Below are 24,851 nucleotides of genomic sequence, written 5' to 3' on the forward strand. Positions count from 1 at the left end.
AAGAGGCCTGGTCCCATCAGCCCTCCAGCCCCACGTAGGCCTGGTGCCCCCACTCTCTTTTTCATTTTGGGGTTTATTTACTTATTGATTGATTTTTGCAACCTTTCCCCACCCCCCATCGCGCCACCCTGCCTCTGTTCTTTAACACAGTAACTTTTTATTTTGATGTTTATGTATTTATTTGAAACCCAGTCTCGCTGTATCGCCCAGGCTGGAGTGCAGTGGCATGATCTCAGTTCACTGCAACCTCCTCCTGCAACCTCCTCCTGCCCCCCTGGTTCAAGTGATTCTCCTGCTTCAGCCTCCCAAGTAGCTGGGATTACAGGCGCGCACCACTACACCAAGCTAATTTTTGTATTTTTAGTAGAGACAGGGTTTCATCATGTTTGCCAGGCTGGTCTCAAACTCCTGACCTCAGGTGATTTGCCTGCCTCGGCCTCCCAAAGTGCTGGGATTACAGACGTAAGCCACTGCACCCGGCCTGATGTCAATTTAAATAAAAGATAATTAGAAGAATAGTGCAAAGAATACTTATATACCCTTCACGCAGATTTTCTGTTTGTGTTTTGCCTATTTCCTTTAACATTCTGCTTCCTCCTGCCTCTCTTTCCTCCTCTCCCTCTCTCTTACCCTTTCCCTCTCTCTACTCACCACTCTCTCGCTATCTCCTTCTGTGTCTCCTCTTTCTCTCTCCCTCTCCCTGACCTCCGTTCTCTCTCTCTCCCCCCATATATATGAACACACACACATCTCTGTATGTGTATATATCATATGCATATATATGTACATATATGGGTGATTTACCGGAACCGTTTGTAAGTTGAAGGCATTACCACACTGCCCTGAAATACTTCATTCTCTCACACAACCACAGCACAATCATCAAAATCAGGAAACAACTTCGCTACAGTTATCAAATCCAGTTAACTTTGGTAGGCCGCCCCTGGGTCCCACTGATTGGCTCGCTAACTGGTTCCTGGAACCACCATAGCTTCTGCTGGGGTGGCCAATGGGCACAGACCAAGAACACATCACCTCCACTGGCAACCACAGCAGTTGCCTGCCCTCAGGAGGGAGGAAGGGAACAACTCCTTTTCATTTCTGCACACAGTGTCATCAAATGCATGGACAAGGACAGCCCAGGTGTCCACCTGGACCTGAACACCCTCAAAACCGAGTTCCAGGAGCTTCAAAAGCTCATGGGCACTGAGCCCCCGCCATCCTCCTGAACCCAAGCAGCAACTGCAGCCCCACAGCATCTGGGTGCAAGTCAGGACCAGAAGGAGCTTCTGCAAAAGTGCTGGAGTCTCAGCGCATTTGAAATCCCCAAGAAGGCCAGGCACGGTGGCTCAAGCCTGTAATCCCAGCACTTTGGGAGGCCAAGATGGGCGGATCACGAGGTCAGGAGGTCGAGACCATCCTGGCTAACTCGGTGAAACCACATCTCTACTAAAAAAAAAAAAAATACAAAAAACTAGCCTGGCAAGGTGGCGGGCGCCTGTAGTCCCAGCTACTCGGGAGGCTGAGGCAGGAGAATGGCGTAAACCCGGGAGGCGGAACTTGCAGTGAGCCGATATCCGGCCACTGCACTCCAGCCTGGGCGACAGAGCGAGACCCCGTCTCACAAAAAAAAAAAAAAAAAAAGAAATCCCCGAGAAGCAGAGTGAGGCTGAGTTCAGGAATGCCTAAGACGGGGGGACGCAGTGGCCTGTGTGCCCCGACCCCCACACAGTCCTTTGGGATGTGGTCTCTTTGGACCCCAGCTCTGACTTAAGTCGCCTGGGGTGGGGCTGTTGTGGCTGTGCCCAGCTTGAATATATCCGTGTGTCTAGACGCATAATAACTTGAGTGCCTGAAGGCAGGAGTCAGGATGGGCCTGGAGGCTGGGGAGTGGGTGGAGAATCCTCCCCTGTCTCTGGGAAGGGGGCCATCTGCGGCGAGTCTGAGCCGCATCGGCACATCTGAAGGTGCACCAGGAAAGGAGGGGGCTGTTCTTTCCTTCCTTCCCCCTTCTTCTCCCACACCGAGGTGCGATCAGTGCGTACCAAGTACATATATATCATTCCTGTGACCAGCAGGTGCATGAAATATTTGCATAGCATTCATTGGACAAAATAGTCCTGCGGCGTGGACTTAATATGATAAAAGAAGACTGTGAGAGAACGAACATTGTTTTGAAAGGGCAGAGGGGTCGGGCCGGGCACAGTGGCTCATGCCTGTAATCCCAGGACTTTGGGAGGCTGAGACAGGTGGATCACAAGGTCAGGAGTTCGAGACCAGCCTGGCCAATATGGTGAAACCCCGTCTCTACTGAAAATACAAAATTTAGCTGGGCGTGTGGTGCGCGCCTGTAGTCACAGCTACTGGGGAGGCTGAGGTAGGAGAATCTCTCGAAACCGGAAGGCGGAGGTGGCAGTGAGTCGAGATTGTGCCCCTGCACTCCAGCCTGGGCAACAGAGAGAGACTCTGCCTCGAAAAAACAGAAAAAGAAAAAAGGAAAGGGCAGAAGGGTCTTTTCCTCCCACAACAGTTGGGTTCCTCTTATGTTTGAGCCCCAGTGAACAGAACTGTATCCGTGGGGGTGTCAGCCCGAAGCCCTGCCGGGTAGCCTGTCTCCAGGTTCCCCAACTCCTAGATTCTCCTTACCTTCAGTTCACCCACTCCAGCTCCTGCCACCTTTGGAGAGTGGCCAAGCCTCTTCCCATCTGCAGTGCTTCCCGTAGCTGGCAGATGCTATCCTGTCCACCCAGGCTCAAACAGGGCATCAGGCGAACAGATCTTTCCTCAAATGGCATTTCAGATTCACCTTGCCCTGGCTTAAAAAAGTATTTCCCGGCCGGGCATGGTGGCTCAGCACTTTGTAATCCCAGCACTTTGGGAGGCTGAGGCAGGTGGATCACGAGGTCAGGAGATCAAGACCATCCTGGCTAACACAGTGAAACCCCGTCTGTACTAAAAAAAAAAAATACAAAAAATTAGCTGGCGTGGTGGCAGCGCCTGTAGTCCCAGCTACTCGGGAGGCTGAGGCAGGAGAATGGCGTGAACCCAGGAGGCGGAGCTTCCAGTGAGCCGAGATATCGCCACTGCACGTCAGCCTGGGCGACACAGTGAGACTCTATCTCAAAAAAAAAAAAAAAAAAAAAAGTATTTCCCAGCCCAGGGCGGTGGCTCACGCCTGTAATCTCAGCACTTTGGGAGACCAAGGAGGGAGGATCACTTGAACCTAGGAGTTCAAGATCAGCCTGGGCAACACAGTGAGACGCCATCTCTATAAAATTTTTTTAAAATTAGCCAGGCAAGGCTAATTACAGTGGCTCACGCCTGTAATCCCAGCACTTTGGGAGGCTGAGGCAGGTGGATCACCTGAGATCAGGAGTTTGAGACCTGCTTGGCCAACATGGTGAAACCCTGTCTCCACTAAAAATACAAAAAATTAGCTGGGCATGGTGGTGAGCATCTGTAATCCCAACTACTTGGGAGGCTGAGGCATGAGAATCGCTTGAATCTAAGAGGCAGAGGTTGCAGTGAGCTGAGATCAAGCCATTGCATTCCAGCTAGAGCAACAAGAGTGAAACTCCATCTCAAAAAAAAAAAAAAAATTAGTCAGCATGCACCTATAGTCCCAGCTGCTCTGGAGGCTGAGGTGGGAGGATCACTTGATCCTGGGAGGTCAAGGCTGCAGTGAGCCATGATTGGGCCACTGCACTCCAGCCAGGGAGAAAGAGTGAGACCCAGTCTCAAAAAAAAAAAAAGAAGACTTTTTTTTCTTTTTCTTTTCTTTTATTTCTTTTAAGACAGAGTCTCGCTCTGTTGCCCAGGCTAGAATGCAGTGGCGTGATCTCAGCTCACTGCAACCTCTGGCTCCCAACTTCGAGTGATTCTCCTGTTTCAGCCTCCCAAGTAGCTGGGATTACAGGCCTGCACCACCACGCCCAGCTAACTTTTTGTATTTTTAGCAGAGACGGGGTTTCACCATGTTGGCCAGGCTGGTTTTGAACTCCTGACCTCAGGTGATCCACTCACCTCAACCTCTCAAAGTGTCAGGATTACAGGCATGAGCCATCGTGTCCCACCAAAAAAAGAATATTTTGAGAGAAAGACAGCGACCCCATAACTTTGTTTGTTTGTTTGATTTGTTTTGAGATGGAGTCTCGCTCTGTTGCCCAGGCTGGAGTGCAATGGTGCCATCTTAGCTCACTGCAACCTCCACTTCCCAGGTTTAAGTGATTCTCTTGCCTCAACCTCCCAAGTAGTTGGAATTACAGGCTCCCGCCACCATGCCCAGCTCATTTTCGTATCTTTTTTTTTTTTTTTTGAGATGGAGTTTCGCTCTGTAGCCCAGGCTGGAGTGCAGTGGCACAATCTCGGCTCACTGCAAGCTCTGCCTTCCGGGTTCATGCCATTCTCCTGCCTCAGCCTCCCGAGTAGCTGGGACTACAGGTGCCCGCCATCATGCCTGGCTTATTTTTTGTATTTTTAGTAGAGATGGGGTTTCACTGTGTTAGCTAGGATGGTCTTGATCTCCTGACCTTGTGATCCGCCGGCCTCGCCCTCCCGAAGTGCTGGGATTACAGGTGTGAGCCACCACGCCAGGCCTAATTTTTGTATCTTTAGTAGAGACGGGGTTTTGTCATGTTGGCCAGGCTGGTCTCGAACTCCTGACTTCAGGTGATCCACCCACCTCAGCCTCCCAAAGTGCTGGTATTAAAGGCTTGAGCCACGGCGCCCGGCTTCACATAACTTTGATCACAGTATATTGTTATAATCATTATATTTTATTAGTTATTGTTAATCTCTTAGAAGGATTACTTCATACCATTTGCCAATTTATAAATTAAACTTTATCATAGGTATGTATATACAGGAAAGAACATAGTGTACACAGGGTTCAGTATTATCCATGGTTTCAGAGGGTCTTGGAGTGAATCCCGCAGATAAGAGAGGCTATTGTGGCTCTTGGAGATATTCCACATGGTCAACATAGATCTCTTTGTAATGGCTGCAGGGTTTGATGCTGCTTGAATGCGTTTATGCCCTAATGAACACTAGGCTGTTTGTGTTTTTGCTATACTCAATAATGTCACAGTGGAAATTCTATTTTTTCCCCCCAACTTTTACTTTAAGTCCCAGGGTATATGTGTAGGATGTGCAGGTTTGTTACACAGGTAAATGTGTGTCATGATGGCTTGCTGCACACACACAGTAGAATTTTTTTTTTTTTTCTTTGAGATGGAGTCTGGCTCTGTCACCCAGGCTGGGGTGCAGAGGCACAGTCTCAGCTCACTGCAACCTCCGCCTCCTGGATTCAAGCGATTCTCTTGCCTCAGCCTCCCAAGTATCTAGGATTACAGGCATGCGCCACCACGCCTGGCTAATTTTTGTATTTTTAGTAGAGACAGGGTTTTGCCATGTTGGCCAGGCTAGTCTTGAACTCCTGACCTCAGGTGATTCACCCACCTTGGCCTCCTAAAGTGCTGGGATTACAGGTGTGGGCCACCGTGCCCGGCCTACGGTGGAAATTCTTGAATGCTATTCAGTGTGAGAGAAAGAGGTGGTGTGGTGGGGTGGGTGGTGGATGGATGTAGCTGGCTTCTTGGGACATGCACACCACTCTTGGGGTGCAGCGGAAGTTTGTCCTACATGTGGGTAGCATTGTCCTGTCAAGGTCAAGGTGTTGGTCCCAACGCTGAGACCCCGGGGCATTCAGGGACAGACCCAAATGTCAGGGAGACGGAGGACAGAGCAGACAGGAGACTGAAGCAGAAGGTGGAGGGTAGCTGGCTTGGGGAAGCCCTTACCCAGGGTCCACAAACTTTTCCTGAAAAGGGCCAGATAGGAAATGCCTCAGGCACTACAGGCCAGGAGGTCACTGTCACCACCACTCCGCTCTGCCCTGTAGCTGGAAAGCTGCCCTAGTCAATACGTAAAGGAATGAACAGGGCCGTGTCCCAATACAACTTTATTTATCAACATGGAAATTTAAGTTTTATATAATTTCTACGTTATGAAATAATATTTTTTGTGCTTCTTTATGAATCTTCTAAAAATGCAATGTCATTCTGGCTGGGCGCGGTGGCTCACGCCTGGAATCCCAGCACTTTGGGAGGTCAAGGCGGGTGGATCATGAGGTTAGGAGTTTGAGACCAGCCCTACCAATACGGTGAAACCCCATCTCTACTAAAAATACAAAAATTAGCCGGGCATGGTGGCAGGTGCCTGTAGTCCCAGCTCTTCGGGAGGCTGAGGCAGGAGAATTGCTTGAACCCGGGAGGTGGAGGTTGCAGTGAGCCGAGATCACACCACTGCACTCCAGCTTGGGTGACAGAGTGAGACTCCATCTCCAAAAAAAAAAAAAGCAATGCCATTCTTAGCTGGTGGGTCATACAAAAACGCTAGAGGTAAGTCATCTTTGTCACGTTCTGTCAGCAGGTAGAGGGGCCAGATGAGGCTTACAGGCGGCTCCCGGCATCTCTGAGCATTGACTTGTGGACATCCCCTGGAGCCTCCCTGAAGCTCTGTCCGGGCTGGGAAGAGGGAGGACCTGGAGATTTTCACGAGTATCCCAGCAGTGAGAATGGACTGTTGCCGGGCAGGCAACACAGCAAGGCTCTCCTGGGTGCTGGGGAAAATTGAAGCTGGCAGCTTCAGCTCCGAAAACTCTTTGGAGAGGCTTCCCAAGGTGGGGTGCACTTGGACCAGGCTCCAGGTGTCGTCAGAACTACTGGAAGATTGTTTTCAAGATAATCTGGAACAGGAAGAGAAGGCACAAAAGCCCCAGAATCGGAGAAGCTCTTGGCAGGAATTTGATTAAGGAAGTAAGACAGGGCTGGATGCAGTGAGTCATGTCTGCAACCCCAACACTTTGGAAGGCTGAGGCAGGAAGATACTTGAAGTCAGGAGTTCAAGACAGCTTGGTTAGAGGTATAATATGTTGAGATTAAAAAAGAAGACGACCAGCCTAGGGAACAGAGAGAGACCCCATCTCTACAGAAACATTTAATAATTAGCAGGGCACAGTGGCACACCTCTGTAGTCCCAGCTACTCAGGAGGCTGAGGCAGGAGGCTTGAGCCCAGGAGGCGGCAGAAAACTAAGATTCTGCCACTGTACTCCAGCCTGGGTGCAACAGAGGAGACCCTGTCTCTAAAGAAAAAAAAAGAAAGAAACGAGATGTTCTTCAGTTCTTTCTTTCCTAGGTTCTCAGGTTTTTTTTCTTTTTTTTGAGATAGTCTTGCTCCGTTGCCCAGGCTGGAGTGCAATCTCGGCTCACTGCAATCTCTGCCTCCTGGGTTCAAGCAATTGTCATGCCTCAGCCTCCTGAGTGGCTGGGATTACAGGCACGCACCATCACATCTGGCTAACTTTTTTTGTATTTTTAGTAGAGACAGAGTTTCTCCATGTTGACCAGGCTGGTCTCGAACTCCTGGTTTGCACATCTAAGAGGCTGCAGCAGGATCTGTGCTGTCTACCACGAAAGGGCTGCCAGGGATGAGGCCCCACCTGGGTGAGCACGTTGTCCTTCTGGGTCAGATTCTCAACGATTTCAAAGTGGTCCATATCGTGGAGCTGTTCAAATGAGGCTTTCCACTCTCCTTGACACAGGGTCTGGGCAGGGGAGACAGGGGAGGAGGGGCCTGAGCAGTGGGGGGGGCGGTGGGGCAGGACATGGGGCCATGCCTGGCACAGGTCAGGGTTCACTGTGTTAAATAAATGACGGATGGTCTTGTCCACGTGGGTAAAAGAAAGAGGCAAATAATGAGCTCACATGACCCTCGACCTCTGGCCACAAACCTGCGCTGAGAGTACCTGGTAAAACTCCCAGGACTGTCGGTGGAATTCGGGGGAGTCGAACTGGCCCACGACCACCAGCACACGGCAGGTGGGGTCCACCGGCTGCACCTGGGCCACCTTCAGCTGGGGGCTGTTCCTCTGAGCGTCCTCCCTGGGGCGGGGAGTGGACGGGTCAGGACGGAAAGAAGCTGGGCTCCAGGTGAGCCAGGGGAGGTGGTGGGCGGGTAACTCACAGGGTCAGCTGGAGAGCGACGTTCTGTGAAGTATACATGATGGGCTCCAGGTCAAAGACCCCACTCATGAGGAAAAAGCCTGTGAGGGTGCAGCATCGTCACAGGACCAGGCTCCAGGTGGAGCAAGGCAGGGCCAGCCCACCCCCCCAGCCAGAGGGGCAGGACCAGGGGAGGGGGCACAGAGGAAGCAGAGAAGGCCTTGCTCAGAGGGCTGAAAGCCCTGCGGTCAAGCCACTCACGGCCAGGAGGATTTCAATCAGCTGGCCCAAACCGCAAGGCTCATGGGGAGATGAAGGTTGCCCAGCCAGGCTGCAGCCCCCATGGAAACCTTTGAGGTTGGGCGTGACCCCATGCTTGGTCCAGTTGGCAAGGAGCATCATGGCGGCCAGGTGGGCTCCGGCTGAGTGTCCACATAGGTAAATTCCCCTGGGAGGGGTCAAAGCAGAGAACTGGATTTGCACAGTTTGCCCACAACATCAGGGCCACTTCAAAGAGTCCCAATTTGCTTTCTGCTCCATAGGCCAGAGGGAAGCTTGGCTGTGTCCAAGGGACTGATTGCACTGTCCTCCCACCCAGTGAGGTCCGACAGGAAGAAAATCTACCAGCAACACCCACTCATTGCTTGGATACCGCTTCTGGACAAACGCAACGCTGCGGGTCACCTGGTCTACCATCTGGTCCAGGGTGCCTGCACAGAGAGTATGAGCTGGGTCAGGGACTCGCTTCCTCCTAAAGCCCACCAGCCCTCAGACCTGCAGCAACCACCCCTATTACCTTTGGGGGCGATGTCATAAGCCACTATTACCACGGCCACTCCCTGTGCCGTCAGCGGGTCGACCATGAAGGCAGACTCGTCCTTACTGCAGAGAGAGACACAGATGTGACAGCTGGAGGCAGCCTGGCCACTACGCTGCTTCCTGTGTCCTGGACACACCACTTTCCAGATGTTCTGTCCATGCACAGCACCACCCCTTTCTGGCCCCATGTGAGAGAAGGAAGCGGACAGGATCTCTCCCTGCCACATCACATACTAGCTATAGAACCTTGGGGGAGCTTCATGAAACTTTATTTTTCTAAGCAATAGGGCCTCGCTCTGTCGCCCAGGCTGGAGTGCAATGGCGTCATCACAGTTCACTGCAGCCTCGACCTCCTGGGCTCAAGCAATCCTCTTGCCTCAGCCTCCCAAGCAGGAGTACAGGTGTGCACCACTATGCCCAGCAAATTTATTTTTTCTTTTGTAGAAATGGGGTCTTGCTATGTTGACCAGACTGCTTTCTAACTCAATCCTCCCACCTCGGCCTCCCAATGTGTGGGATTACAGGTGTGAGCCACCGTGCCTGGCAATTTATGTAACTTTTATTTTTTTATTTTTTATTTTTATTTCTTTTTTTTTTTGAGACGGAGTCTCGCTCTGCCGCCCAGGCTGGAGTGCTGTGGCCGGATCTCAGCTCACTGCAAGCTCCGCCTCCTGGGTTTAAGCCATTCTCCTGCCTCAGCCTCCCGAGTTGCTGGGACTACAGGCGCCCGTCACCGCGCCCGGCTAGTTTTTTGTATTTTTTAGTAGAGACGGGGTTTCACCGTGTTAGCCAGGATGGTCTCGATCTCCTGACCTCGTGATCCGCCCGTCTCGGCCTCCCAAAGTGCTGGGATTACAGGCTTGAGCCACCGCGCCCGGCTTATGTAACTTTTAAGCCTGGTTTCCTCATCTGTAAAATAGAGGCAATTATATTCCCTCTCTTAGGGAACTGTTTTTGAGAATTAAAGACCAGCAGTGTAGAGAGTTTCGTGTGGAATAAATGTAAGCTTTTTTTTTTTTGAGACAGAATCTTGTTGTGTCACCCAGGCTGGAGTGCAGTGGCATGATCTTGGCTCACTGCAACCCCCCATCCTGGGTTCAAGCGATTCTCCTGCGTTAGCCTCCCGAGTAGCTGGGATTACAGGTACACGCCACCACGTCCAGCTAATTTTTGTATTTTTAGTAGACACAGGGTTTCACCATGTTGGCCAGGCTGGTCTCAAACTCCTGACCTCAAGTGATCCGTCCGCCTTGCCCTTCCAAAGTGTTGGGATTACAGGCGTGAGCCACCGTGTGTGGCCATTAAATGTAAGCTATTAACATGAAGATGCTTGAAGGCAACTCTGCAGGAAGACCCTAGGGAACGCAGTGTCTGTCAAGATCCCAAATTCCCAAATACCCACAAAAAGCTTACAGTGACCAACTGTCCCATTTTACCTTGGACTTTCATTGTTTTTTTCCTAAAGTACTGAAAACCCCATGTCCTAGGAAACCCCTCCTCAGTCCCAAGCAAACTGGGACAGTGGTTGGTCGCTCTGGCTTTTCCTTTGATTCAAGAGGAGGCTGAACATGCTTCTCACTGGTTGCAGTGGGTTGAACTGTGTCCCCTCAAAAGATATGTCCAAATCCTAACCCCAGAACCTGTGACTATGACCTTATAAAAAAAAAAAAAAAAAAGGAGACCGGGCATGGTGACTCACGCCTGTAATCCCAGCACTTCGGGAGGCCGAGGTGGGTGGATCACGAGGTCAGGAGATCGAAACCATCCCGGCTAATACAGTGAAAACTCGTCTCTACTAAAAGTACAAAAATTAGCCAGGCCTGGTGGCAGGCGCCTGTAGTCCCAGCCATTCGGGAGGCTGAGGCAGGAGAATGGTGTGAACCCGGGAGGCGGAGCTTGCAGTGAGCTGAGATCGCACCACTGCACTCCAGCCTGCGGGACACAGCGAGACTCCATCTCAAAAAAAAACAAAAACAAAAACAAAAACAGGAGGCTGGTGTGGTGGCTCACGCCTGTAATCCCAGAACTTTGAGAGGTCAAGGCGGGAGGATCTCTTGAGGTCAGGAGTTCAAGACCAGCCTGGCCAACATGGTGAAACCGTCTCTACTAAAAATACAAAAATTAGGCCGGGCGCGGTGGCTCAAGCCTGTAATCCCAGCACTTTGGGAGGCCGAGACGGGCGGATCACGAGGTCAGGAGATCGAGACCATCCTGGCTAACACGGTGAAACCCCATCCCTACTAAAAATACAAAAAATTAGCCGGGCGTGGTGGCGGGCGCCTGTAGTCCCAGCTACTTGGAGGCTGAGGCAGGAGAATGGCATGAACCCGGGAGGCGGAGCTTGCAGTGAGCCGAGATCGCGCCACTGCACTCCAGCCTGGGCGACACAGCGAGACTCCGTCTCAAAAAAAAAAACAAAAAAAACAAAAATTAGCTGGGCCTGGTGGTGCACACCTGTAATCCCAGCTACTTGGGACGCTGAAGCAGAAGAATTGCTTGAGCCTGGGAGGCAGAAATTGCAGTGAGCTGAGGTCGCACCACTGCGTTCCAGTCTGGGGTAGAGTGAGACTCTGTCTCAAAAAAAAGAAAAAAAAAAAAAGGAGAGGAAGATCGGAGACCCAGGAACACAAGGATCACATGTGAATGGAGGCAAAGGCTGGAGCTCTGCAGACACAAGCCAAGGACTGCCTGAGGCCACAGGAAGCTGGAGGCGGCAGGAAGGATCCTCCCTAGGAACCCGGCCCACATTTGACTTGAGACGTCCGCTTTCCAGTGCTGTGAGACACGGGCCTGCGGGAATCGCCCAGCTGTGGCCTTTTGGTTGTGGCAGCCCTGGAGGAAGAGTCCCCCAGTGCAAGTGGAATCTCTCCTGCAGTCCACCATCCGCATCCCCCGACTCACCTTCCACTCTGCCAGTATCCTCCGTGAAAGAACAGGAAGAAAGGCAAAGCTGCAAAACAAAAAACCAAGCACAGGGACAGTGAGCCGGGCCCGCCATGCTGAGCTCTGCCACTGGACCCCCAAGTCCCAGGACCCCCAGCCCCTTCGCTGACAACCTTCAGCTGCCTCGTCAGGGAAGTAGATGTCCAGTTTCTCCCCTTCGCCGTCTCCATAGGGGACATGCAGCAGGCTCTTCCTGGTGGCCCGGGCCCTCCTGGTGGCTGTCTCAGAAATGGACAAGTCGCTGTTAGCACAAGCTCAGGTGGCGGCACTTTCTTTTCTTTTTTTTTTTTTTGAGACGAAGTCTCACTCTGTTGCCCAAGCTGGAGTGCAGTGGCGCGATCTCGGCTCACTGCAACCTCCACCTCCCTGGTCCAAGCGATTCTCTTGCCTCAGCCTTCCAAGTAGCTGGGACTACAGGTGCACGCCACTATGCCCAGCTAACTTTTTTGTATATATATATATTTTTTAGTAGAGACAGGGTTTCACCATGTTGGCCAGGCTGGTCTTGAACTTCTGATCTCGTGATCTGCCCACCTTGGCCTCCCAACGTGCTGGAATTACAGACGTGAGCCACTGCGCCCAGCCAGGTGGCGGCAGTTTCTGTTTGAGCTCAGGTAGAAACCTTCCAGCTGAAAGCTCCCTTAAGTTGACATGTTGAGCTTCAGCTCCGAGCACCTCCCATTGAAAGAGGATTGCCAGGTGGGGCGCGGTGGTTCACGCCTGTAATCCCAGCACTTTGGGAGGCTGAGGTGGGCGGATCATGAGGTCAGGAGATCGAGACCATCCTGACTAACACGGCAAAACCCCGTCTCTACTAAAAATACAAAAAATTAGCTGGGCGTGGTGGCGGGCGCCTGTAGTCCCAGCTACTCGGGAGGCTGAGGCAGGAGAATCGCTTGAACCCGGAGGCAGCAGTTGCAGTGAGCTGAGATCACACCACTGCACTCCAGCCTGGGCAACAGAGCAAAACTCTGTCTCAAGCAAAACAAAACAAAAAACACCAAATAAGGAAATATCTTCACAGGTTCCCAGGGTTAGGATTTGGACATGTCTTTTTTAAATTTATTTTTATTTATTTATTTTTTAATGTCATGGTGGGGGTCACCTTTATTTGGCACTGCAGATGCTAAGTGTTTTACATAACACAATTTTCAGAATTCTAGCTAGTCAGGGGGACTCTGGGGGCCACCCTACAGGCCCATGCCCCACCTCTCCCATCCTGCCACCCCAAGGATCCAGACACCCCCTTCTCACAGCTGTGCTCAGGCACCATCAGGGGATCCTTGGAGTGCTGGGTTGATCTCCCCAAAAGAGGTGGAATCCAGTTCCCTGTAGAACCTGCATCTCAGAAAGGGCTCTGTGTATTAACCTGCAACTTGGGGTCCCTGTCCCTGGAGGCCCCCTGGTCCCCAACTTTGGTGGCCACAGTGGGCCTAGAAAAAGAAAAACCTGGCCGGGCGTGGTGGCTCACACCTGTAATCCCAGCACTATGGGAGGTCAAGGTGGGTGGATCACAAGGTCAGGCGTTTGAGACCACCCTGGCCAATATGGTGACACCCCATCTCTACTAAAAATACAAAAATTAGCCGGGCCCCCGTACTCCCAGCTACTCAGGAGGCTGAGGCAGGAGAATCGCTTGAACCAGGAAGCGGAGGTTGCAGTGAGCTGAGATTGCACCATTGCACTCCAGCTTGGGCAACAGAGCAAGACTGTCTCAAAAAAAAACCCCAAAAAACCCCTGTGCTTCCCGTTTTGAGAAACGGGTGATTGATTCTGCAACTCCAGAAGGGTAAACACAGCAGAGGAAGAAAAGCCATGAGGCTGAGAGCTTGTAGAACTGCGTCTATGCCAGAATGCAGAACCGTAAACTGGTCTGTCTCCACCTGGGCTGGATGGATTAAAGCTGAGGGAAATCAAAGGGAAGTTGCCCATGTGCCAATCCAGGCAGGAAGCTGCCTTTGCAGAACACCAGTGAGGTTGCAAAACCTGTTTTGCCAGCACCCACATTACCAACCACTTTACCAACCCTGAATGGCTCCCTATGTACTGACAAGAAGCTATCTATGTACAGACAAGGAAACATCTCCAAGAAATAATAAGTGAAACTGGCAGGGTAGAACTGTGTGTACTATGGGGCCATTTGGATGAAAGAGGGGGGAATCTATATCCATATGAATAACAGTGGCCCCCTTGATGGGGGCCAGGGGAACTGGGAGGATGAAAAGGAAGAGGAGCGAGCATTTCGCTGAAAAGTCTTGTGTGGTTTTTGTTTTTGTTTTTTTGAGATAGTCTCGCTCTGTCGCCTAAGCTGGAGTCCACTGGCGCAATCTTGGCTCACTGCAACCTCCGCCTCCGGGGTTCAAGTGATTCTCCTGTCTCTGCCTTCCAAGCAGCTGGGATTACAGGTGTGGGCCACCACATCTGTCTTATTATTATTATTATTTTTTTAAGGCAGAGCTTTGCTCTTGTCACAGGCTAGAGTGCAACGGCGTAATCTCTGCTCACTGCAACCTCTGCTTCCTGGGTTCAAGCAATCTGCAACCTCTGCTTCCTGGGTTCAAGTGATTCTCCTGCCACAGCATCCCAAGTAGCTGGGATTACAGGCACCTGCCACCATGCACAGCTTATTTATTTATTTATTTATTTATTTTTGTATTTTTAGTAGAGACGGGGTCTCACCATGTTGGCCAGGTTGGTCTCGAACTCCTGACCTTGAGTGATATCCCTGCCTTGGCCTCCCAAAGTGCTGGGATTATAGGTGCGAGCCAGTGCACCTGGTCTGGGCTAATTTTTGTATTTCTAGGAGAGACGGGGTTTCACAGTGTCGGCCAGTCTGGTTTCGAACTCCTGAATTCACTTTATATTTTTGAGACACAGTTTCACTCTGTCACACAGGCTGGAGTGTAGTGGTGCAATCTCGGCTCACTGCAGCCTTAACCTCCTAGGTTCAAATAAGCTTCCCACCTCAGCCACCAGAGTAGCTAAAAATACAGGGGTGTGCCACCATGCCTGGCTAATTTTTGTATTTTTTGTAGAGACAGGGTTTTGCCATGTTGCCCAGGCTGTTCTTGAACTCCAGGGCTCAAGTGATCCTCCCACCTTAGCCTCCCAAGTAGATGGGACGACAGGCGTGAACCACCACACCCAGTTAATTTTTATTTTTTTTGTGGAGACCAGGTCTTGCTGTGTTGCCCAGCTGGTTTCAAACTCCTGGGCTCAAGCTGTCCTCCTGCTTTCGTTTCCCAAAGTCTGGGATTACAGGCATGTGCCACCAGACTTGGCCCCCTCTCTTTCTCAAACCACATGTGATCATCAGGAAATCCTTGGATACCCCCTCCACTGTGTGTCCTGGGTCTAGAGTCTCCTCCCCACCTGCACTGAGACCACTCTGCTTGGATCCCTTTTAACCTGTTCCCAGGAAGGCAGCAGCCACCCCTCTAGGCTCTTCCAGCTTCTACCCGGACTCCCTACAGCCACAAGCGTGAGCTGGTTATAACAAGCTCACATCCATCCTGGGCTCCTGTCTGAGTCAGCCTGGGCGGCTATAACAAAATACCACAGACTGGGGAGACTTCATGGAAATTTTATTTTCTCACAGTTCTGCAAACTGGAAGTCCAAGATCAAGGTGCCAGCAGGGTTGGTGTCTGATAAGCCCCAGGGCTGCAGACCTGCCACCAATCCTTTGCTGAAAGGCATCTGGGCTGTCTCCCAGGCCATGCCACCACAAACGCCCCTGCTGTGAATAGCCTTGTACACCCATTACCACACCACTTGCAAGCATCTGTAGGACACACTCTCAGGGGTAGAATTCTGGGTCAAAAGGCAGACGCATTTGTCACCATGAGGCCATTGCCAGCTGCCATCCATGGGGGTTTGCCAACAACCCTGCCCCAGCACAGTGTGAAGACAACGCGCTCCACAGGCTCATGGGCGTGGCTTCATCAGAAGGTCGTGATTTAATTAACACAGGAGTTCTTAAGCCTATAAATGGACTAGATTAATGTTGTGTTACGATTAAGAAAAACATCATGAAATGTATGTTCTAAGTGCAATGGCAATTAAAAGCAAGCAGCTGTAGGTGTTCATTATCATGCATAAGCCTCCCTCAGATACTAACTAACCTCAAGAAAGAGAAATTGCCTCTCTCTAGTAGAGGGCAGCTGGGGTGCAGAGACAGAGAATGAGGTGACTCATGCCCCCCACAGAGGGCCCTCCAGGCCCTGAACCCCAGGGCAAGAACACAGGAGGGCTTCAGCAAGACACCCCAGAACAAACCTTATGGCAAACTTCCTTTCTCATTAAAGCAAAAGCTTCGTTGCTATTTTTTACAACTCAGGCTATGTGGAAATGGTGCTACGAACACGCATGTAAAAGTGCTTGTTTGAGTACCTGTTTTCAATTGTTTTGGGTTAGAAATAATTTCTGTTTCTTTTTTTTTTTTTTTCAGACGGAGTTTCATTCTTTTTTTTTTTTTTTTTTTTTGAGACGGAGTCTCGCTCTGCCACCCAGGCTGGAGTGCAGTGGCCGGATCTCAGCTCACTGCAAGCTCCGCCCCCTGGGTTTACGCCATTCTCCTGCCTCAGCCTCCCAAGTAGCTGGGACTACAGGCGCCCGCCACCTCGCCCGGCTAGGTTTTGTCTTTTTTTAGTAGAGACAGGGTTTCACTGTATTAGCCAGGATGGTCTCGATCTCCTGACCTCGTGATCCACCCGTCTCGGCCTCCCAAAGTGCTGGGATTACAGGCTTGAGCCACCGCGCCCGGCCGAGTTTCATTCTTTGTTGCCTAGGTTGGAGTGCAATGGCGCGGTCTTGACTCACTGCAACCTCCCCAACCCGGGTTCAAGCTATTCTCCTACTTCAGCCTCCCCAGTGGCTGGGATTGCAGGCATGTGCCACTACGCATGGCTAATTTTTGTATTTTCAGTAGAGAAGGGGTTTTGTCATGTTGGTCAGGCTGGTCTCGAACTCCTGACCTCAAGTGGTCTGCCCACCATGGCCTCCCAAAGTGCTGGAATTACAGGCATGAGCCACGGAGCCCAGCCTGGGTTAGAAATAATTTCTAATGTTGTGCATGATATTAAAAACAGGACTGCAAGGCCGGGTGCAGTGGCTCTTGCCTGTAATCCTAGCACTTTGGGAGGCTGAGGCGGGCGGATCACCTGAGGTCGGGAGTTCGAGACCAGCCTGATCAACATGGAGAAACCCAATCTCTACTAAAAATACAAAATTAGCCAGACGTGGTGGCACATGCTCGTAATCCTAGCTACTTGGGAGACTGAGGCAGAAGAATTGCTTGAACCCAGGAGGCGAAGGTTGCAGTGAGCTGAGATTGCTCCATTGCACTCCAGCCTGGGCAACAAGAGTGAAACTCCACCAAAAAAAAAAAAAAAAAAAACCAGGACTGCAGGTCCGCACATGGCAGCTCATGCCTGTAGTCCCAGCACTTTGGGAGGTCGAGGTGGGCAGATCACCTGAGGCCAGGAGTTCAAGACCAGCCTGGCCAACACAGTGAAACCCTGTCTCTACTAAAAATACAAAAATTAGCTGGGAATGGTGGTGCACATCTGTAATCCCAGCGATTCAGGAAGCTGAGGCACAATAATTGCTTGAACCCGGGAGGCGAAGGTTGCAGTGAGATGAGACAGCACCACTGCCCTCCAGCTTGGGCAACAGAGTGAGACTCTGTCTCGAAAGAAAAAAAAGAAAGAAACTGTCACTCACTCCCCATCCCTCCCTCCCCTTGCCCCTAGCAGCCACCATTCCATTTCTTGTCTTTATTAATTTGACTTTTCTAGGGACCTCATTTAAATGAAATCATACAGAATTTAACTTTTGTATCTGGATAAAAAATATATACAGCATTTTGCTGACTATAAAATGTGTTTTTTTGGGCCGGCTTTGGTGGCTCACACCTATAATCCCAGCATTTTGGGAGGCCAAGGCAGGTGGATCACCTGAGGTCAGGAGTTCGAGACCAGCCTGACCAACATGGAGAAACCCCGTCTCTACTAAAAATAAAAAATTAGCTGGGCATGGTGGCATGTGCCTGTAGTCCCAGCTACTCAGGAGGCTGAGGCAGGAGAATCGCTTGAACCCGGGAGGTGGAGGTTACGGTGAGCCAAGTTTGCACCACTGCACTCCAGCCTGGGCAACAAGAGCACAACTCCATCTTAAAAGAAAAAAAAAGTATTTTTAATAAAGGTCACAGTAAAACTAATTTAAAAGCTAGTGGTAAAGGAAATGGTTCTTAAACCCCCTCTCTGCCAGCCTACTGCACCCTGGCCATACTCACACAGCAGTTAGACTTTTTTCTCCCTGAGCCCAGACGAGAGAGGCCAGGCCTTGACGGGGATGAGGCTGTCTACCCATTACAAGGGAACAATCCTCATTGCAAGTTAATAGGCTGGCATTGTAAGGACGAATACAAATCAAAAATGAGAAAAAAAGCATAATTCCCCCTGGTGCAAAGAAGGAAAAGTGTGGCCAGACACGGTGGCTCACACCTATAATCCCAGCACTTTGGGAGGCGGGCAGATCACTTGAGGCCAGGAGTTAGAGACCACCCTGGCCAACATGGCGAAACCCCGTCTTTACTAAAAATACAAAATTAGCTGGCGTGGTGGCACACACCTGTCATTCCAGCTACTCAGGAGGCTTGAGACACAAGAATGTGAGACACAAGAATGGCTTGAACCCAGGAGGCAGAGGTTGCAGTGAGCCAAAATCACGCCACTGCACTCCAGCCTGGGTGAGAGAGCAAAGCCTTGTCTCAAAGAAAAAACAAACAAAAAACCCAATACATAAAGAAATATGCAGCCTTGAACTCCTAGGCAGCAGTCATCCTCCCACCTCAGCCTCTCAAGTAGGTGGAAGTACAGGTGCGCACTACCGCACCCTGCTAATTAAAAAAAAATTTTTTTTTTTGAGATGGAGTCTTGCTCTGTCGCCCAAGCTGGAGTATAGTGGCGCCATCTCAGCTCACTGCAAGTTCCGCCTCCTGGGTTCAAGACATTCTCCTGCCTCAGCCTCCTGAGTAGCTGGGACTACAGGCGCCCGAACCACACCTGGCTAATTTCTTGTATTTTTAGTAGAGACGGGGTTTCATCGTGTTAGCCAGGATGGTCTCAATCTCCTGACCTCGTGATCCGCCCACCTCGGCCCCCCAAAGTACTGGGATTACAGGCGCAAGCAGCCACTTCCAGCGTTTAAATTTTTTGTAGAGGCAGGTTCTTGCTATGTTGCCCAGGCTGGTCTCAAACTCCTGGCCTCAAAGGATCCTCGTGCCTTGACCTCCCACAGTACTGGTATTATAGGCATGTGTGACAGTTCCTGGTCTCTCTCTCTCTCTTTTTTTTTTTTTTTTTTTGAGAAACGGAGTCTTGCTCTGTCACCCAGGCTGGAGTGCGGTGGCGTGATCTCGGCTCACTGCAAGCTCCGCCTCCCAGGTTCACGCCATTCTCCTGCCTCCGCCTCCCGAGCAGCTGGGACCACAGGCGCCCGCTGCCACGCCTGGTTAATTTTTTTGTATTTTTAGTAGAGACGGGGTTTCACTGTGGTCTCGATCTCCTGACCTCATGATCCACCCGCCTCGGCCTCCCAAAGTGCTGGGATTACAGGCGTGAGCCACCGCGCCCGGCTCTCTCTTTTTTTTAAATCTTTTCCTTTTATTTTTCTTTCAATCATATGACCTGAAGGTTTAATAGTGCGTGCTTTTTATGTCTGACTTCCTTTCTCATTAGGGTCAGCTCTATCCCTCAAGACAATTAAGACTGGCAAAAAGGTTTGCTTACAGCACTTGCATGTTGCACCACACTCATATATTTATCAAGGAAATAGAGATGAATTTGGAACAGAGCTGGGCACAGCAAGGAACTATGAAGAGCCTAGGAAACAGTACCACCCCAATCTATTGAGACAGAAGGATGGTGGAACGTGCTGGAATACACTTCTTTTTTTTTTTTTGAGACGGAGTCTTGCTCTGCCACCCAGGCTGGAGTGCAGTGGCCGGATCTCAGCTCACTGCAAGCTCCGCCTCCCGGGTTCACGCCATTCTCCTGCCTCAGCCTCCTGAGTAGCTGGGACTACAGGCGGCCGCCACCTCGCCCGGCTAGTTTTTTGTATTTTTTAGTAGAGACGGGGTTTCACCGTGTTAGCCAGGATGGTCTCGATCTCCTGACCTCGTGATCCGCCCGTCTCGGCCTCCCAAAGTGCTGGGATTACAGGCTTGAGCCACCGTGCCCGGCCCCTGGAACACACTTCTAACAAGTCTATTCTTCCTCCTGGGTTCTCTCTGTTTAGAAAACCACCAAGCCCAAGAGCCCAGGCATCTGCCTCTGAAAGGCTGTGTTGGGCCTGCTGCAACAGAGCCAATTTGCCAGGCATGGCTGGCTGCTTCCTCACCCACACTTCCTCCTTGGGGCCTGCTCCCCATCCCAGCACAGGTGCATTACCAGGTGTTCAAATTGTGGTACAGCACTTTGCAGATACAGGGTAGAGACAGAAATGGACCTTAAGACTTCACTAGTTTACAGGTTCCCAAGTCCAGATTTCTTTAAAGAAAGAAAAGGTGAAAGGCCAGGCACGGTGGCTCACACATGTAATCCCAGCTCTTTGGGAGGCCAAGGCAGGCAGATGACCTGATGTCGGGAGTTTGAGACCAGCCTGACCAACATGGTGAAACCCCGTCTCTACTAAAAATACAAAATTAGCCAGGCTTGGTGGCACAGGCCTGTAATCCCAGCTACTTGGGAGGCTGAGGCAGGAGAATTGCTTGAACCCAGGAGGTGGAGGTTGCAGTGAGTGGAGATTGCACCTTAGGACTCCAGCCTGGGCAGCAAGAGGAAAACTCTGTCTCAAATAAAAAAAGAGTCCAGGCATGGTGGCTCACACCTGTAATCCCAGCACTTTGGGAGGGCGAGGTGGCCAGATCATGAGGTCAAGAGATGGAGACCATCTTGGCCAACATGGTGAAACCCTGTCTCTGCTAAAAACACAAAAATTAGCTGGGCGTGGTGGGGCGCGCCTGTAGTCCCAGCTACTCAGGAGGTTGAGGAAGGAGAATCGTTTGAACTCGGGAAGCAGAGGTTGCAGTGAGCTGAGATCACGCCACTGCACTCCAGCCTGGGTAAACAGAGCAAGACTCAGTCACCATTGCTTTTTATTTTTTTGAGACAGGGTCTCACTCTTGTTACCCAGGCTGGCGTGCAGTGATGCAATCTCAGCTCACTGCAACCTCTGCCTCCCAGGTTCAAGCAATTCTCATGCCTCAGGTTCCCGAGTAGCTGGAATTACAGGCGTCCAGCTAATTCTTGTATATTTTTGTAGAGATGGGGTTTTGCCATGTTGGCCAGGCTGGTCTCAAACTCCTGGCCTCAAGTCATATACCTGCCTTGGCCTCCCAAAGTATTGCTTTCTATGAATAGTGACTGCATTCCATATCCAGCTGCAGAGGAGGAACGTTCCTCTGTTCACTTCACCTCCCTATGGCAACCATAGCCCTCAGCCTTACGGGTCTAGGCATGGTTGGCTGAGCAGGAAAGGCCAGGCATGGTGGACTGAGCCATGGACCTCCCCTGGACCTCTCCTGCCTCCAGCAGCCCCTGCAGCAAGGGGTCCTGGGTACCTGCCCCTGAGCAGAGAGGTTTATAAAGTGCCTGGTGTTTGGGAAATGCCCCTCGAGACCCAGGTGGTGTGGCGCAGCACCCCCAACCCCCAGCATTCTGAACCACTGCCACATGCTAAAGGCCACCCAATGCAGTCACGGAGAGGTCACACCAGTACCCTCGATTCCTATTTGTGAGTAAGTCCTCAAGGCTTCCTCTGCTCGCAGTCGGACACCCCATTGGCTGGGACAGTACTGACTCTCCAGCTCCTGCAGGACACAAACATGAGGTCTGCAAGACTTTCCTTCTCAACAGAGTGTGCCCCTCCCCCTTGCCTATGCCCGGCTGCTCCTCTCTGCCTTAGAAGCCCCCTCCCCAGTATTCCAGGGTCTCCAGGATGCCCTTGGATCCATGGTCTAGAGGTATACCAGCAACCGCTGTGCCTTTAGCCAGCTGGCAGCCTTAAGGGATATGAGGTCCCCCAAACGAATCCAGTTAATGCCATCATGGGCACCGCTCCCACAGCAGTTATGACCACGGGAGGCCAGGTGGCCCGATGGTTCACACCTGTAATCCCAGCACTTTGGGAGGCCAAGGTGGGTGGATCACCTGAAGTCAGGAGTTTGAGACCAGCCTAGCCAATGTGGCAAAACGCCGTCTCTACTGAAAATACAAAAATTAGCTGAGCGCGGTGGCGGGCGCTTGTAATCTCAGCTACTCGGGAGGCTGAGGCAGGAGAATTGATGGAAGCCAGGAGGTGGAAGTTGCAGTGAGTGAGCTGAGATCCCACCATTGCACTCTAGCCCGGGTAACAACAGTGAGATTCCATGTCAAAAAAAAAAAAAAAGCAACAAGGAACCAGATTTTGAAGAAAGGGCTCAAAGCCATCATAAGAAATGGGAAGTCAGGGCGGCCTCACGGAAAGGCCTGAGGTCAAATGCCATCTGACCTCCCTCATTTACTTACTGTTTTATCCTGAACAAGTCACTTAGTCTCTGGGATTCAGTTCCCTTACTGGTAGAAGGCATCTATCCAGGCCGGACCCGGTGGCTCACACCTGTAATCCCAGCACTTTGTGAGGCCCAGGCGGGTGGATCACTTGAGGCCAGGAGTTCAAGACCAGTCTGTCCAACATGGCAAAACCCCGTCTCTATTAAAAATACAAAAATTGGGCCGGGCGCGGTGGCTCACGCCTGTAATCCTAGCACTTTGGGAGGCCGATGCGGGCAGATCACAAGGTCAGGAGATCGAGACCATCCTGGCTAACACAGTGAAACCCCCATCTCTACTAAAAATACAAAAAAAAAAAAAAATAGCCGGGTGTGATTGTGGGTGCCTGTAGTCCCAGCTACTCGAGAGGCTGAGGCAGGAGAATCGCTTGAACTCAGGGGGTGGAGGTTGCAGTGAGCCGAGATCGCGCCACAGCATTCCAGCCTGGGCAACAGAGCGAGACTCTGTCTCAAAAAAAACAAAAAACAAAAAACAAAAATTAGCCAGGCATGTAGTATCAGCTACAGTGTGCCTGTAATCCCAGCTACTCGGGTGGCTGAGGCAGGAGAATCACTTGAACACAAGAGGTAGAGGTTGCAGTGAGCCAAGATCATGCCACTGCACTCCAGCCTGGGTGACAAAACGAGACTGTGTCTAAAAAAAAGAAAAATAGGTCTGTGAGCCAGCGGAGTATACGCCATGAGCAAAGCTCACCCTCCCGAGTTGAAAAAATTTATGGACAAGAAGTTATCATTGAAATTAAATGGTGGCAGACATGTCCAAGGAATATTGCGGGGATTTGATCCCTTTATGAACCTTGTGATAGATGAATGTGTGGAGATGGCGACTAGTGGGCAACAGAACAATATTGGAATGGTGGTAATACGAGGAAATAGTATCATCATGTTAGAAGCCTTGGAACGAGTATAAATAATGGCTGTTCAGCAGAGAAACCCATGTCCTCTCTCCATAGGGCCTGTTTTACTATGATGTAAAAATTAGGTCATATACATTTTCATATTAGACTTTTTGTTAAATAAACTTTTGTAATAGTCAAAAAAAAAAAAAAAATAGAAGGCATCTATCCAAATCCCAAGGTTAAAAGAGATAAGGCATGTGAGTGAAATAAGTGAAATAAAGCGAGTCACTCAGTGTAGGTTGTCTCTTCCTCCCAGTGAAGGGGCTCTTGTAAGAGATCCTTGAATCTGTCCAATCAGTACCTGGAACAGTTATTACCTGTAGGATCGTTACAGCCACACATGGCACACTCTGTGATCACTACCACCATCTTCGTTGCTATTATTTATTTATTTATTTATTTTTTTTTTTTTTTTGAGACGGAGTCTCGCTCTGTCGCCCAGGCTGGAGTGCAGTGGCCGGATCTCAGCTCACTGCAAGCTCCGCCTCCCGGGTTCACGCCATTCTCCTGCCTCAGCCTCCCGAGTAGCTGGGACTACAGGAGCCCGCCAGGTCGCCCGGCTAGTTTTTTGTATTTTTAGTAGAGACGGGGTTTCACCATGTTAGCCAGGATGGTCTTGATCTCCTGACCTCGTGATCCGCCCGTCTCGGCCTCCCAAAGTGCTGGGATTACAGGCTTGAGCCACCGCGCCCGGCCGTTGCTATTATTTATGATCATGATTATATAATGGTTTTGTTTTTTGGGCCACTGCACGCGGCCTGTATGTTTCTAACCTTCACAGCAACCCCAATGTAAATACCAGCTGTTTTGAGTCCTTCAGCCTGTGCCACATAAGCAGAGACCCAAAAACATTGTGTAACCTCAGTTCAAGGTCCAGAACTTTGGCCCCTAACCTCCTGCGGGTCTATGGATTTTTTTTTTTTTTTTTTTTTTTTTTTTTTTTTTTTTTGAGACGAAGTCTTGGTTAATCACCCAGACTTCCAGGCTGGAGTGCAATGGCATGATCTCGGCTCACTGCAACCTCCACCTCCTGGGTTCAAGCGATTCTCCTGTCTCAGCCTCCCAAGTAGCTGGGATTACAGACATACATCACCACGCCCGGCTAATTTTTGTATTTTTAGTATAGAGGGGCTTTCACCATGTTGGCCAGGCTGGTCTTGAATTCCTGACCTCAAAGTGCTGGGATTACAGGTTTGAGCTACCACGCCCGGCAGGGCCTACTGATATTAGCATAGCCAGGACTTCAATTTTCTCTATTCTGAAAGTCAGGCGAACAAAGGAGAAGGTAAAATACACCACGGTGCTCAAGCACTGGGGGCCTGGCACACACCAGGCGCCCAGCATGCCCACAGGAGTGGTCTGCACGGCTTCTAAGCTTCCTTCTTAGAACGCCAATCTAATCAATGAGCTAACTCCGCCCCAGCCCCTCAGTCCCTCCCTGCAATCCGTCTACCTCTGCAGACATCTTCTTCCAAGGAACCTCGCCTGGGAGACCAACATCTGAGAAAGCCATCGCGGCGTCTACAGCCGACGTGCGTGTCACTCCTTTATACTGCCAGAGCCCCGCCTCGCTTGG

General features: G+C 50.8%; 2 protein-coding genes across 4 annotated transcripts; one reads left to right on the top strand and one right to left on the bottom strand.

Moving 5' to 3' along the window:
• Nucleotides 1-5,436: 5,436 nt before the first annotated feature.
• Nucleotides 5,437-24,835, bottom strand: AFMID (arylformamidase). Of its 3 annotated transcripts, XM_010381917.1 has the most exons (11): nt 24,729-24,835; nt 21,545-21,635; nt 11,877-11,981; nt 11,722-11,770; nt 8,798-8,883; nt 8,639-8,711; nt 8,352-8,449; nt 8,024-8,102; nt 7,806-7,941; nt 7,500-7,604; nt 5,943-6,745 (listed from the first exon to the last, which is right to left on the bottom strand). In XM_010381917.1, the coding sequence occupies exons 1-11, from the start codon at nt 24,786-24,788 to the stop codon at nt 6,719-6,721; spliced, it is 909 nt and encodes a 302-aa protein (XP_010380219.1). In that variant the 5' UTR covers nt 24,789-24,835; the 3' UTR covers nt 5,943-6,718. The 3 variants fall into 3 exon arrangements, with proteins under 3 accessions (XP_030779256.1, XP_010380219.1, XP_030779255.1); XM_030923396.1 differs by lacking the exon at nt 7,500-7,604 and having other exon boundaries at nt 5,437-6,745; nt 24,729-24,810; XM_030923395.1 differs by lacking the exon at nt 5,943-6,745 and having other exon boundaries at nt 7,346-7,604; nt 24,729-24,810.
• On the top strand, nt 23,037-23,427 carry LOC115894826 (small nuclear ribonucleoprotein G). Its single transcript, XM_030923397.1, has one exon. It carries the CDS (start codon nt 23,056-23,058, stop codon nt 23,284-23,286), a length of 231 nt encoding a protein of 76 aa, XP_030779257.1. The 5' UTR covers nt 23,037-23,055; the 3' UTR covers nt 23,287-23,427.
• Nucleotides 24,836-24,851: the final 16 nt, after the last annotated feature.

The sequence above is a fragment of the Rhinopithecus roxellana genome, chromosome 19 (genome assembly GCF_007565055.1).
Source record: "Rhinopithecus roxellana isolate Shanxi Qingling chromosome 19, ASM756505v1, whole genome shotgun sequence".
NCBI lineage: Eukaryota > Metazoa > Chordata > Mammalia > Primates > Cercopithecidae > Rhinopithecus > Rhinopithecus roxellana.

Excerpts from the sequence above, each read along its gene's own strand:
- LOC115894826 (XM_030923397.1), top strand. The coding sequence starts at position 23,056 with ATGAGCAAAGCTCACCCTCCCGAGTTGAAAAAATTTATGGACAAGAAG.
- AFMID (XM_030923395.1), bottom strand. The coding sequence starts at position 24,788 with ATGGCTTTCTCAGATGTTGGTCTCCCAGGCGAGGTTCCTTGGAAGAAG. Across the intron at positions 11,982-21,544 it reads CTCACAAATAGGAATCGAGG|CCACCAGGAGGGCCCGGGCC; the intron begins GTACTGGTGTGA and ends TTTCTGAGACAG. Across the intron at positions 11,771-11,876 it reads CCCTGACGAGGCAGCTGAAG|CTTTGCCTTTCTTCCTGTTC; the intron begins GTTGTCAGCGAA and ends TTTGTTTTGCAG.